Raw genomic sequence first — 12,728 nt, forward strand, 5'->3', positions numbered from 1 at the left:
GTGGCTGGGTCTTTCAGCATGACAATGATCCCAAACACACTGCCCTAGCCAGTCTCCAGATCTCAACCCCATAGAAAACCTTTGGAGGGAGTTGAAAGTCTGTGTGGCTCAGCAACAGCCCCAAAACATCACTGTTCTAGAGGAGATCTGCATGGAGGAATGGGCCAAAATACTAGCAACAGTGTGTGAAAACCTTGTGAAGACTTACAGAAAACATTTGACCTCTGTCATTGCTAACAAAAGGTATAAAACAAAGTATTGAGATTAACTTTTGTTATTGACCAAATACCCACCATAATTTGCAAATAAATTCTTTAAAAATCAGACAATGTGATTTTATGGATTTTTTTTTCTCATTATGTCTCATAGTTTAGGTATAATACAATGCAGGAATTTAGGTGCACTACTGTGGTAGATGTATACAATGACATTGGCTAGCCCTCAACACTGATGTTAAAATTGAGACATGCAGCAGTATAGCCTTAGATGAAGGACATACCAGAGCCCGCGCACCAACGTCAAGGTTTCTTAAGTGGCCGGAGACCTAACACTAACCTATCTGAGCGTGATAAGCAAAAACCAGGGGCCAGTGGGCAATTACAGCAGCATTGCAGCCTGCTCCCAGTTACCTCCAGTGTGATTGGGCACACATACAATGGGAGGAGGGAGGCAGACTACAAGCCACACCTAAGTTGGCTGATATGTGTGCCGGCCTCACAGGTGAACCTTAATGCTGCCTTAATAGTGATCAAGGCGCATTAAATGTGGAGTTGATACACCTCCAAGTTTAAGATTTAAACAACAAAGACGTGGTCTCAAATGGTAGGAAGTGCTCAACCCCAAATGCAGTTGTGCATTTATACTGGGGGAGCAGATCCTGCCCTTGTGGTCTGTTGCTAAGGGCGATCCCCAGCATAAAAATGCATACAATGGAGGATGCCTGCAACAGACTACAGGTGCCACTGGCCCCTGGTTTTTGCTTATCACGCACAGGTAGGTTAGTGTTAGGTCCCATGCCACTTGAGAAACCTTGGCATTGGTGTGCGGGCTCTGGTATGTCTTTCATCTAAGGATATACTGGCAAATGTCTCAATTTTAACATCAGTGTTGAGGGATAGCCAATATCATTGTATACATCTACCACAGTAGTGCACCCATATTCCTGTATTGTATTATCCTAATTGTTACACATCCACACCGTTTATCTGGTGTAGGATGCTACTGTGGCTCTTGTAGTCTGTTGCAGGCATCCTCCATATTATGCATTTTTATGCTGGGGATCGCCCTTAGCAACAGACCACAAGGGCAGGATCTGCTCCCCCAGTATATATGCACAACTGGATTTGGGGTTGAGCACCTCCAGCCATTTGAGACCACGTCTTTGTTGTTGTTCATAGGTATACCTATGATGAAAATTACAGGCCTCTCATCTTTTGAAGTGGCAGAACTTGCACAATTCGTGGCTGACTAAATACTTTTTTGCCCAACTGTAAATAGTGCAAATATCACTATAACATGTAGAAGGCAACTCATTTATTAGGCATGCTTAGTAATTTCATTCATTAATACAAAACAGTAGAAAGTCTCCAGAAAACAGAATCCCTTTACTATACAGCATGGGACATCAAAAATAGCAGTTTGCATTCAATGTGTTTTCTTGTTATATGCAATTAATACAGAGAGGATTTTCTAAGAAGCTTAAATGAGAAATTCTTAAAGCTTGTGTGGCAAAGAAGGATTAGATACAAACATGCAAAACATAATCACATGAGAAAAGGGCACTTTGAAAGTTAAAGAAAGTGAAAAGAAAGCTATATTTTCTCTTACCAATGCACACAATTCAGCTTAGCCTATTTAAAAGTGAACATTGATTCTATATGTAATAAACGTAGCCATTTTGTGTACTTAACTAATATTTAAAAGAGTAACTTAAATGAGTACACTGCCCCTAGACATCTTACCCCCCCCTGCAATCTCCCGCGCGGCACCCCAGTCATCCAGTGCACGTAGTGAACTCTGCTCCATGCCGGATGACTGGCGACCACAGCGTCACGCCCCCACCATTCATGTCTATGGGACGAGGCGTGACGTAAGTTTATTTTTAAAGTCAGACTGGTGATCACATGACCAAGTTAGAATAATGAAACTCATAAATGCAGCTGGTGAGTGTGCATGATATGGCCAAAAAATCCTGGAGTGCTTCTTTAATTGATTCCAAGACGACCATAGTAAATTTAAATTATTGTATCTTAAAATCGAAACGCTATGGAAAACTAGTAATTGGTTCTGAAGGCCAAAAAATGTCAAATAGAGTGAAAACATACAAACAAGTAGGAATAGTTGGGGTAATATTCCCCGCAAAATCAAAGAAGCGCAAACAAGTGGTAATCCCAAACATTACATGCGCGGCACCCCAGTCATCCGGTGCACGTAGTGAACTCTGCTCCGTGCCGGATGACTGGCGACCACAGCATCACGCCTACACCATTTATGTCTATGGGAAGGAGGCGTGACGTAAGTTTATTTTTAAAGTCAGACTGGTGATCACATGACCAAGTTAGAATAATGATACTCATAAATGCAGCTGGTGAGTGTGCATGATATGGCCAAAAAATCCTGGAGTGCTTCTTTAATCGATTCCAAGATGACCATAGTAAGTTGAATACATAAAAGCAAGAAACAACAAACCGCACATTCGGATCAGGTAGTCCTAAACAAGAGGGGGGTGGGGATGACGACAACATCAAACAATAGGGCAAGGAAACATAAACGAAAGTGTACAGAGAAAGAAAAAGGGCGTGGGAGAAGCAAGAAGAGAAGAAAAGGCCCAAGAGGAGTGTAGAGATCAAGGAGGTTGCCTGTCAGTGAATCTGTCCCAAGGGTCCCATACTGAAATAAATTGCGGGATGGTGTTATTCAAAGAGGCAGTAGAGTTTAATTTCTACACTAGCTCCTGACTTATGCTTTGCTTTAAAGGGTACTCCGGTGGTCAACGTGTTTTCCCGTTTTTGACTTACCCTATTTGTTTTGTTTCATTTCTATTCTTGTTGTTTAGCCTACTCTATTTCCGTTCTTTGTTGTCTTTTTATCCCCCACTTTGTTTTCCTATCTTTGTCTCTTGCTGTGCTGAAAACTACAAATCCCAGCATGCCACATGCCTTGCTGGTTTGGGGCGGCTCCTTGATGTGTATGCTGAATAGGCTAGAACAGCGTTTCCCAACCAGTGTGCCTCCAGCTGTTGCAAATCTACAACTCCCAGCATGCCCAAAGTCTGTCAGGGCATGCTGGGAGTTGTAGTTTTGCAACAGCTGGAGGCACACTGGTTTGTAAACACTAGCATACACACACACACACACACAACAGGGACTACAACTCCCAGCATGTGTCATTCAGGAGTCCCCCCCTCCCCCTTCACATATAGGGGGAGATTTATCAAAACCTGTGCAGAGGAAAACTTGCCCAGTTGCCCATAGCAACCAATCAGCTTGCTGCTTTCATTTTTATGAAGGCCTGTGAAAAATTAAAGAAGCAATCTGATTGGTTGCTATGGGCAACGGGCAAGTTTTCTTCTGCACAGGTTTTGATAAATCTCCCCCATAGAGATCATTCCCAGTATGAGATTTATTCCCCTGCAGTCCATTCATACCCAGCCTGTGCACCTTCTCATCCTCCCCTTCAGATAACACTTATCTTCTCTGAGCAGACCTGTGCAGACTTCTCTGAGCAGACTTTCTGCTGTGCAGACCTGTGTCCTTAGAATACAGAGCAGGGGGCAGGTGAGGAGCTGTGTACTCAGCTGGATGAGATGAGGGGGTGTGGCTTATTCCTCTCATGCAGACAGAGAAAAAAAAAAAAAAAGCTGTGACAACAGTAAAAGAAAACCCTCTGAACTACAGAACTTCCTGCCCAACAACAGGTAAGAAAAACACACACATGCTGCCAAAACATATAACACATGTATATTGCAAAAAAACTAAACTTACAAAGAAGATGCCATATAGTCAAAAAAATTAACCACCGGAGTACCCCTTTAATGCTTTGCTGTGTGTATTCTGACCTTTGCTGGTTCTGTCACTTCTCTTCTGCCTACCGTATCTGTACTGTGATGCTCTCACCAATACTGACCAGTACGTAAGGGTCGACACTGTGGTTGGAGCCACCCTATTAAGAAGATGGGTACCCCAAAAGGCAGGGACAGAGGTTTGGACAAGCTCATTATCCTGCTGAACATGACAAAAACAAATACAGCCTTCTCACTTAAAAATAAGCCCAAATATAAATCCTGCTTTTCCAGCGCTTACTATACAGTATATAATATTTTATCAGTGATGCAAGTTCCTGACAGCCTCTCCCAAAAAATAATTCCCTATTGGGCAAAAATTTCAAACATGGACGACTACATTTCAGACAAGTACAGTCTGCCATCAGTCAGCTTAAATGGTTGTTCATTGTTAAGTGACATATGGGTACCTTAAATAGGCTGTCTAAATGCATATTAGGTAAATGCATACAATTTTCTTAGCCGAAATCCTGTAATATTATGTATGGACATACAGTCATGGGCGTACATGTTGGCACCCCTGAAATTTTTCTAGAAAATGAAGTATTTCTCACAGAAAAGGATTGCAGTAACACATGTTTTATTCCCTTTGTGGAGGAAAAAAGCTAATTGGACATAATGTCACATCAAACTCCAAAAATGGGCTGGACCAAATTATTGGCACCCTTAACTTAATATTTGGCTGCACACCCTTTGAAAAAAATAACTGAAATTAGTCACTTCCTATAACTAGAGATGAGCGAACTTATAGTAAATTCGATTCGTCACGAACTTCTCGGCTCGGCACTTGATGACTTTTCCTGCATAAATTAGTTCAGCTTTCAGGTGTTCCGGTGGGCTGGAAAAGGTGGATACAGTCCTAGGAGACTCTTTCCTAGGAATGTATCCACCTTTTCCAGCCCACCGGAACACCTGAAGGCTGAACTAATTTACGCAGGATAAGTCATCAACTGCCGAGCCGAGAAGTTCGTGACGAATCGAATTTACTGTAAGTTCGCTTACACCTTACACCTCTCGGCCGGAATGTTGGACCACTCTTCCTTTGCAAACTGCTCCAGGTCTCTCTTATTGGAAGGGCGTCTTTTCCCAACAGCAATTTTAAGATCTCTCCACAGGTGTTCAATGGGATTTAGATCTGGACTCATTGTGGGCCACTTAAGAACTCTTAAGAGTCCATTTCTGGGTGCTTTTGATGTATGTTTGGGGTCATTGTTCTGCTGGAAGACCCAAGATCTCAGACGCAAACCCAGCTTTCTGTCACTGAGCTGTACAGTGCAACCCAAATTCTGTTGGTAATCCTCAGATTTCATGATGCCTTGCACAATTTCAAGGCACCCAGTGCCAGAGGCAGCAAAACAACCCCAAAACATCATTGAACCTCCACCATATTTCACTATAGGTACTGTTATCTTTTCTTTGTAGGCCTCATTCCATTTTCGGTGAACAGTAGAATGATGTGCTTTACCATAAAGCTCTATCTTGGTCTCATCTGTCCACAGGATGTTTTCCTAGAAGGATTTTGGCTTACTCAAGTTCATTTTGGAAAAATCTAGTCTTGCTTTTTTATGTCTCTGTGTCAGCAGTGGGGTCCCCCTGGGTCTTCTGCCATAGCGTTTCATTTCCTTTAAATGTCGACGGATAGTTCGCGTTGACACTGCAGGCTCACTGAGCCTGCAGGACAGCTTGAATATCTTTGGAACTTGTTTGGGGCTGCTTATCCACCATCCGGACTTTCCTGTGTTGACACCTTTCATCAATGTTTCTCTTCTGTCCCCGCCCAGGGAGATTAAATACAGTGCCATGGGTTGCAAGCTTCTTGCTAATGTTACGCACTGTGGCCAAAGGCAAATCTAGATCTCTTGAGATGGACTTGTAACCTTGAGATTGTTGATATTTTTCCACAATTTTGGTTCTCAAGTCCTCAGACAGTTCTCTTCTCCTCTTTCTGTTGTCCATGCTTAGTGTGGTAAACATAGACACACAATGCAAAGACTAAGTGAACTTCTCTCCTTTTTATCTGCCTTCAGTTGTGATTTTTATATTGCCCACGCCTGTTACTTGCCCCAGGTGAGTTTAAAGGAGCATCACATGCTTGAAACAATCTTATTTTTCCACAGTTTTGAAAGGGTGGCAATAAATTTGTGCAGCCCATTTTTGGAGTTTGGTGTGACATTATGGCCAATTTGCTTTTTTCCTCCCTTTTTTCTGTTTAGTTCCAATACACACAAAGGGAATAAACATGTGTATAGCAAAACATGTGTTACTGCAATCCTTTTCTGTGATAAATACTTCATTTTCTAGAAAAATGTCAGGGGTGCCAACATTTATGGCCATGACTGTATGAGGCTTTTTGCAGACAATTCATTTTTCCATCTGCAGGTCATGTCTTTGGATTTATGCTGTGGGGTTTCACTTTGTACAGATGTAGACTATCATCTGACAATTTACATGTTACAGACCATGATGCAGAAAAATTTTCGTTGACACAGTAGATGAGATTGAAATTGTCAAGTTAAAGTTCATGGTCTGTAGCACGCTATGTGTCAAGTCAAGGTTGCAGTGGATTTTCCCATTATTTTGGACACCAGACCACATGGCACATGGACACCAGAATCCACATGAGGTAGTGACTGATCACATTTTCATTTATTTTTGAAATATCAGACTTACCCAGTACTTGAAGTACAGCAGGCGACACATCAGGAATATCATTGATCCGTGTACTATTCCGATACCAGTAGATTTCCACAGGTTCAGGGGGTCCAACAGCCTCACAGGTGAGATTAAATGGAGTGTTCTTAGTGACATTTAAGGTCTCTGGTTGTTGAATAAAATGTGGAAGGCCTAAATAAAAGGCAAATTACATGAGTACATCTCTAATGCAATGGGAGACTTTTTCTAGAGAAATAAATATGCAAGTCTTTAGGAAGGTGATAGTCAGGTAGCAAATGTATTCTGTGCTCCACAGAAAGATATTTAACTTTGGAAACTAATCTAGTCATGTGACTGTAAACCTGTTAAGCATGCCAGTACATTAAGGTATCTAAAGAGTTTCATGGGTCGGAACGAGATAAGATTTACAAATGCCTCAACTACTCAAATTGCAAAACCAGCTTGGTGGTATTCCTTGCATCCTGTCCATGTTCTTTATGCTATATAGGCAAAACTACTACTACTTGAGAAGACGTATCCTAGAGCATGTCAGGGATATTAAAGTGGTACTTCAGCCCCAAGACATCTTATCCCCTATCCAAAAGGATAGGGGATAAGATGTCTGATTGCGGAGGTCCCACCGCTGGGGACCCCCGAAATCTCTCATGCAGCACTCACCTGGGTGTACTCCACGCAGTGCTGGAGGCTCCCAGTCTGAAGCCTCACGACTACGGGGCCGGAGTGAAGCCTCACGACTCCTCCCCTGTGTGACATCATGCCCCGCCCCCTTAATGCAAGTCTATGGGACTGGTGCTGCATGAGAGATTGCAGGGATCCCCAGCGGCAGGACCCCAGAATCAGACTTCTTTTCCCCTATCCTTTGAATAGGGGATAAGATGTCTTAGGGCCGGAGTACCCCTTTAAGCATAGGTTAGATAAACCTATCCCCACTCATGTGCACAGCCATCACCCGGACAATCCTCTAGTGGTAACCTTCCAAGTAATTGAGGTATTGAAATATATACCTGAGGTGGGAATGTAGACCAATTGCTTCTAAAGAAAGAGAGTAAATGGATCTACTGGCTACGTACTGTAGCACCAACAGGCCTCAACTAAACATTATCATTTTGATCATTTATTTAAAATTCATAGTTTACAACAATATATTTCTACCCTTGCCTTGTATTATATGTCATTATTTTACGCTTGCCTGCTTGCATCACCTAATTACCAAATATTACAAACCCTCATTTTAGGATTATGTTTCTGACTGCATCTCCCCTTTTTATAGGGATTTATCTATTACTATTAATTATTTCTATGGTATGGAGAGGTGTGCACCCCTCACTGTTGTGGATCGCAGTCCAGCGCTGCAAAGTGGCTGCCTGTCATAAATGCACGGAGGGCAGCGAAGGTAAAACCAAGCAGGTTTATTAGGTAAAATACATATAGAGACAAAGCGTTTCGCAAGGCTTCCTTTGCTTCGTGAGGTCTGAAGTGTGACTGTATAGGGAAGGTTTAAATATTTAAAAAGCGTGGGAGTGCTCGGAACTGGGGTGACGTCATGAGCAGGCCTGCCGACATGCGCATTACAAAACATTAAAAAACAAGTAGTGGTTAAAAGAGTGTGCAATTTCATTAGAATCTTATACATTGATGCACAGTGTAATATACATTTATGGATGACTCTTTTGTAGTGGACTTTTTAGTGTTTCTGCAGCAGTTGTGAAAATATATATATACACAGTTTTCTCCTGACACTTCAGGCACTCCGGTGCTTGCGCTGGCCGGAGCATAGCTGTCAGCTGTGGTTGCATTTGGTGTAGTAGGATCGGGGAGAGCCAGTCTGCACAGTAGTCATCCCGGCCAGCGCAAGCGCCGGAGTGCCTGAAGTGTTTATGACTGACCCCATTACTTATACACTGCATCATCAGACTGGGATTGTGACTTTTTAGTTTTAACTTCCACTTCTGCCTCAAGCATGTCTATTTGTGATTTATTATTTGTGCACTTATGTGGCTTCCACACAATTATTATACCTTAGTGGTACCTTGAACTTATCCTCTCCCCTATTCCCACTTATTAGTAAGGGTAAGGGTTAGAATAGGCAGGGTCATTTATTGGTCAGAATACTCCCCTGTACCCTATCCCCTCCCCCTCCCAGGTTTATTGCTGTTTACATCACATGACAATCATTGCACACCATTTACTGTTAGCTCATACTTTGACTCTATATATTCTTAACAGGATAGTTGCAATTGGTTGCATTGTTAACACCATAATTGTTTTACTTTGTTTTCATTATTATTCCATCACTCTTGATTCAGCGCTTATAGCCATGTTTAGTAAACATAATTTGCTGTCCTATGTCTGTTTTTTCAGAATCCCATTTTGCTGGAATAAGGTGTGACCAATATATAATATATGTCATACTTATACATGTCATATTATGTCATACTTTGTGTCTAAATACTTATGTATAAGTCTCTCACCTTCCACCGTGATGTAGATGGGATCTGAGACTATCTCTTCATCCTTGATTTTTAATTTACAGGTATACGTTCCATTATCAGACCTCTGCACACCTGTAATGCTTAATACAAAAGAATATAACAGAACTATTAGAGAACTTAATGATGAACAATTGTGCAACGTCCAATGTATTATTATTTTCGAGTCCATTGACAATGTCACTTACCGTACCCAAAGGGCAGTACATAAGCAAGGCAACTCAATAAGATGCTAGTAGATCAGAAGGGAATCTGTCATCTGTATTTGCTGTTAATAGCTGCAGACACCATTAACCCCTTAAGGACACAGCCCATTTTGGCCTTAAGGACGCAGCCAATTTTATTTTTGCCCTTTCATTTTTTCCTCCTTGCCTTCTAAAAATCATAACACTTTTATATTTTCATCAACAAACTAGTATGAGGGCTTAATTTTTTTTGCACAACCAGTTGTCCTCTGTAATGACATCACACACTTTACCATAAAATGTATGGCAAAATAAAAAAAAAATACTATTTGTGTGGGTAAATTGAAAAGAAAACCGCAATTTTGCTAATTTTGGAAGGTTTCGTCTTCACGCTGTACAATTTGCAGTAAAGATGACATGTTTTCTTTATTATGTGGGTTAATACGAATAAAATGATACCCATGATTACATACTTTTCTAATATTATGCCACTTTAAAAAAAATCTCAAACTTTATAACAAAATTAGTGCTTTTTAAATCCCTCTATTTTGAAGACTTATAACTTTTTAATTTGTACGTATAAGCGGGCTCATTTTTTGCGCAGCGATCTGTACTTTATTGATACCCCAATTGCATTTATGAAACTTTTAATTCATTTTTTTTTTACTTTATTTTTTTAATATTATTATGTGTGTATTTTTACGTTTACGGTCGTATCCCCCAGTAACAACTCGACCTCTCTTGCAGCTGATATGGTGTGGCACACAAGGAGTAGGCAGGGGCGTAGTCGGAAGTAGCAGAGGTCAGGGCAGGCGGCAAAGGTTCGAGGGCGAGTAGTAGGTAGCAATGGGGTAGTTAACAGGAAAGGCAATATAACACAGTAGGGAACGCATTCTCAAAGGAACTAGGCCACAAAGATCCGGCAAGGGCAGGAAGGGGCAGGTAACATTTATTGGGAAGTGGCCAGAGGTCAGGGACCAGCGCACCAAAGGCGCGCTGGCCCTTTAAATTTACAGAAGGCAGCGAGTGGGGCCGCGCGCGCCGGGAGGCAGAGACTGACGGCGCAGGGAGCGGGGAGCCAGGTAAGACAGACAGGGACGCGGCGCGTGAGCGGGGACCAGCCGCCACTGCAGCCGCGTCCCCGACACAAGGGAACCCGTGCTCCCGGTTAGCGCGTCTGACCGGGAGGCGCCGGGAGAAGGGACCGGAGCGCACGCTGTGACAGTACCCCCCCCCCCCCTGAGGTCTCCCCCTCTTCTTGGTGCCCAGAAAACTGAGGATGAGACTGCGGTCCAAGATGTTCTCCTCAGGCTCCCAAGACCTCTCCTCAGGACCGCAGCCCTCCCAATCAACCAGAAAAAAATCTTCTCCCACGAGAGGTCCTGGTCGCCAAGATCTCCTTGACAGAAAAAATATCGGAGGTACCGGCAACAGGCGTGGGAGAAAAAAGCTTGGGAGAGAAACGGTTAAAGACAGCAGGTTTAAGAAGGGAGACATGGAAAGAGTTATGGATTCGGAGGGAGGAAGATGAAGCTGGTAAGAGACCTGATTGATCCGACTCTTGATTTTATAGGGTCCCAAGTAACGAGGGCCCAACTTGTAACTTGGTACCCTAATTCGGATGTATTTAGAGGAGAGCCAAACCTTGTCACCTGGGCGAAATTCTGGAGGAGCTCTGCATCTCTTGTCGGCTTGAACCTTCATACGAGCGGAAGCCTTGAGGAGAGCAGCGTGAGTTTCACGCCAGACGATGGAAAAGTCCAGTACAAGACTGTCAACAGCAGGTACAGAAGAAGGAGTGGGATACTGCGGCAGAGGTGGAAGAGGATGACGGCCAAAAACTACAAAGAAAGGGGACTTGTTAGAAGCTGAGGATTGTTTGTAGTTGTAGTAGAACTCCACCCAGGGAAGTAGATCCACCCAACTGTCATGGCGAGAGGATACAAAGTGGCACAGATAGTCGCCCAAAATTTGGTTCACCCGTTCTACCTGGCCATTGGACTGAGGGTGGTACAAAGAAGAAAAGTCCAATTTGATCCCGAGCTGACCACAAAGAGCCCTCCAGAATTTGGAGACAAATTGTACCCCACGATCCGAGACAATATGTTTGGGTAGGCCATGGAGACGGAAGATGTGTTGGAAGAATTGTTTGGCTAACATGGGTGCTGAGGGTAGACCGGGCAGGGGTACAAAGTGAGCCATTTTGGAGAAGCGATCTACCACGACCCAAATAACGGACATGCCATGGGAGGAGGGAAGATCTGTAACAAAGTCCATAGCGATGGGAGACCAGGGAACTTCAGGAACAGGTAGAGGCAAGAGGGGCGCAAATCCCGGGCGCAAATCATACAGGCCTGGACGAAGTCCGAGACATCTTTCTCCAGAGAAGGCCACCAGTACCTTTGGGAGATTAGTTGGAGAGATTTTTGTACCCCGGGATGACCGGCAAAAAGGGAAGCGTGGCCCCACTTGAGAATTTGCAGCCGCTGACGTGGAGGTACGTAGGATTTAACCGGAGGAAGAAGGTGCAGGTCCACGGGAGCGACGGCAATAAGGCGTTCTGGTGGGATGATATATTGGGGTGTTAACTCGTAGCCCACCACATCAGAAGAGCGAGACAGAGCATCTGCCCTAATGTTCTTACAAGCAGGACGGAAATGAATTTCAAAATTAAAACGGGCGAAGAACAAAGACCAACGAGCCTGACGGGGATTTAGTCTCTGGGCGGACTGGAGATAAGCCAGGTTCTTGTGGTCCGTGAAGATGTTCACAGGATGCGTGGCGCCCTCGAGTAAATGTCTCCATTCCTCCAGTGCCATCTTAATGGCCAGCAGTTCTCTGTCTCCAATGGAGTAATTTCTCTCCGCGGGAGAGAATGTTTTAGAAAAGAAGCCACAAGTTACTGTCTTGCCCCCGGAAGACTTTTGGGTGAGGACAGCTCCGGCTCCCACCGAGGAGGCATCCACTTCGAGAGAGAAGGACTTGGTGGAATCTGGCCTAGAGAGAACGGGTGCTGTAGCAAAGGCAGCTTTCAGTGACTGGAAGGCTTCTTCAGCTTGGGAAGGCCAAGATTTGGGGTTAGCTCCTTTTCTTTTTAGAGCCACGATAGGAGCCACCAGAGTGGAATAATGAGGGATAAATTGCCTCTAGTAATTAGCAAAGCCCAGGAATCTTTGTATGGCTCGGAGACCAGAGGGGCGTGGCCAATCCAGAACCGCGGAAAGCTTGGCTGGATCCATTTGAAGTCCGGCAGGGAGGACCGTTCAAAAAGACATTTTTCAAGTTTGGCGTATAAGTGATTTCTCCTAAGACGAGTGAGAA

At 43.6% G+C, this 12,728-nt stretch overlaps 1 protein-coding gene across 7 annotated transcripts in view; it reads right to left on the bottom strand.

Moving 5' to 3' along the window:
- Window positions 1-12,728, bottom strand: part of MERTK (MER proto-oncogene, tyrosine kinase) — a 177,517-nt gene that overhangs the window by 69,401 nt on the left and 95,388 nt on the right. For all 7 annotated transcript variants that reach the window (XM_056567212.1, XM_056567207.1, XM_056567209.1 and 4 more), the window contains 2 exons: window positions 9,205-9,305; window positions 6,731-6,904 (listed from right to left, as the gene is read on the bottom strand). In XM_056567212.1, coding sequence (XP_056423187.1) covers window positions 6,731-6,904; window positions 9,205-9,305 — 275 coding nt within the window. The remainder of the gene's footprint in view (window positions 1-6,730; window positions 6,905-9,204; window positions 9,306-12,728) is intronic.

The sequence above is a fragment of the Hyla sarda genome, chromosome 3, assembly GCF_029499605.1.
Source record: "Hyla sarda isolate aHylSar1 chromosome 3, aHylSar1.hap1, whole genome shotgun sequence".
Taxonomy (NCBI): domain Eukaryota; kingdom Metazoa; phylum Chordata; class Amphibia; order Anura; family Hylidae; genus Hyla; species Hyla sarda.